Raw genomic sequence first — 1,826 nt, 5'->3', positions numbered from 1 at the left:
AAAAACTTACAGGTTTCATTTATAACTTTATTACGTATATTGGGAGGCTGGGCTTATTCAAAAGCAGTCCTCAAAGTACATTTCTCTCCTCTTTTTTCTGAGCACTGTAGACCCCTTGATGGGATTTTATAACAGGAAGGCTTCCAAAGAAGAGGGACTGCTATTTCCTGTGTGCTCACTCTGTAGATTGTGTTCCTTCTGCCTTTCCCTTACCAGATGTGCAGTATGTGAAGCTCCGGCCGTGGTGATTGCAGTCCACAGTCAGACCATCCAGATTCCCCGTTGTCCTCAGGGATGGGATTCTCTCTGGATTGGTTATTCCTTCATGATGGTATGAATCACTCTTCCTTGGCTTTGTCATCCTAGCCAACTGTCCACCATATCTACATTTCTTCCTAGTATGAGGAATCCCTGTCATTTGAACCTCGTATAGCTTCTATCCAAGCACTGTGTTCCCTTTCATACATTTGCTGGAACAGATGTTCACAATCTACCTGTTTGTTTTGTTGAGAACCTTTGGTGTGGATTCTGTTCTCTTAACTTTGGCTCTATTTACTTCACTGGATTTGAATATTTGGCCAAGGTCAGCACTTATCTTTGGGTACTCACTAAGGTTCATGGGTATTGTGGCACATTTTCCCTTGTCTTTTCTAGCACACAAGTGCAGGGGCAGAGGGCTCAGGCCAAGCCCTGGCCTCCCCTGGTTCCTGCTTAGAAGAGTTTCGTTCAGCTCCCTTCATTGAGTGTCATGGGCGGGGGACCTGCAACTATTACGCCAACTCCTACAGCTTTTGGCTGGCGACTGTAGATGTGTCAGACATGTTCAGGTAAGGCGCTTATGGCTTTAGTTTAGGTCTTAAGCCTCCTTCAGAGGTGCTGGGGGAAGAGAGAGGCAGTTTGTGAATGGTTTATACCCAACAAATGTTAGAAATTTAAAGGACCATGTACTTTATTCTTGCTTGTTCTCCTCATATAACAGACTCAGGTCAGAAAAACATACTTGACTAATAATAGGTGTATGTGGTTTGAGATGTCATGATGATAATTCTTTAAAAGCAAAACAGAGCAAGAAAAGATTGTGTGACCTTCTCAGTAACCCATGAGCAACTGTTCGACTAGACTGAAGCCACCCTAGAAACTGAAGTAGTCTGTGTTGCTTCCCCAGTCCAGTAGTCTCTTTCCCAGGTTGTTTTCAAGGCTTTCATCCAAGTATTTGAATGAGTAAGGCCACCTGTAATACATGTGCCTGCAGGGGACTTTATTCTATTGGTTTTTTTTTTATTTCTATTTTTATATGTTGCTTCTTTTGAGTTATTAACATTTTTCTTATGTATTATCTTTCTGTAACCGTTATGTGTTATGTATTATCATCTATTCATCATCAATTGCCCCTCGTTCTAGGACTGTTAGAAGAATTTATAAGAGAAAGAGAGGGAGAAACAAATAGACGAGGATGAGAGTGGTGGGGAGGAGAATCACTAAGATACCTATAACCACTAATGGCTCTTAGGCCATACCAGTCATTGCACTAGATTGTATTGCTCAAAAGTTAACCATTAAGTCAACTACTTAAACACAATAGAATGTTAAAGTATGAATTGAACCAATAATAGAATTAAAATACCAGAAAAGGCTAATTTGATAGTCTTGTTTTTTATTTCCCAGCAAACCTCAATCAGAAACGCTGAAAGCAGGAGACTTGAGGACACGTATTAGCCGATGTCAAGTGTGCATGAAGAGGACATAACATTTTGAAGAATTCTTTGTGTGTTTTTAAATGTGATATAGATATATATATATATATATACATATATATATATAAAAGA

The 1,826-nt window shown here is 39.9% G+C and overlaps 1 protein-coding gene across 1 annotated transcript in view; it reads left to right on the top strand.

The window, feature by feature from the left end:
• LOC104991194 (collagen alpha-5(IV) chain-like) overlaps nt 1-1,816 on the top strand; it is a gene marked incomplete at its 5' end in the record, with an annotated part of 4,887 nt that extends 3,071 nt beyond the window's left edge. The window contains 3 exons of the mRNA XM_010843600.1: nt 217-331; nt 655-827; nt 1,666-1,816. Of these exons, the coding sequence (XP_010841902.1) occupies nt 217-331; nt 655-827; nt 1,666-1,747 (370 nt within the window). The remainder of the gene's footprint in view (nt 1-216; nt 332-654; nt 828-1,665) is intronic.
• Nucleotides 1,817-1,826: the final 10 nt, after the last annotated feature.

This window comes from Bison bison, unplaced genomic scaffold (assembly GCF_000754665.1).
Source record: "Bison bison bison isolate TAMUID 2011002044 unplaced genomic scaffold, Bison_UMD1.0 scf7180017847648, whole genome shotgun sequence".
Taxonomy (NCBI): domain Eukaryota; kingdom Metazoa; phylum Chordata; class Mammalia; order Artiodactyla; family Bovidae; genus Bison; species Bison bison.
Note: the sequence above shows the minus strand (reverse complement) of the source record. Positions and strands in the feature narration are given on the sequence as shown.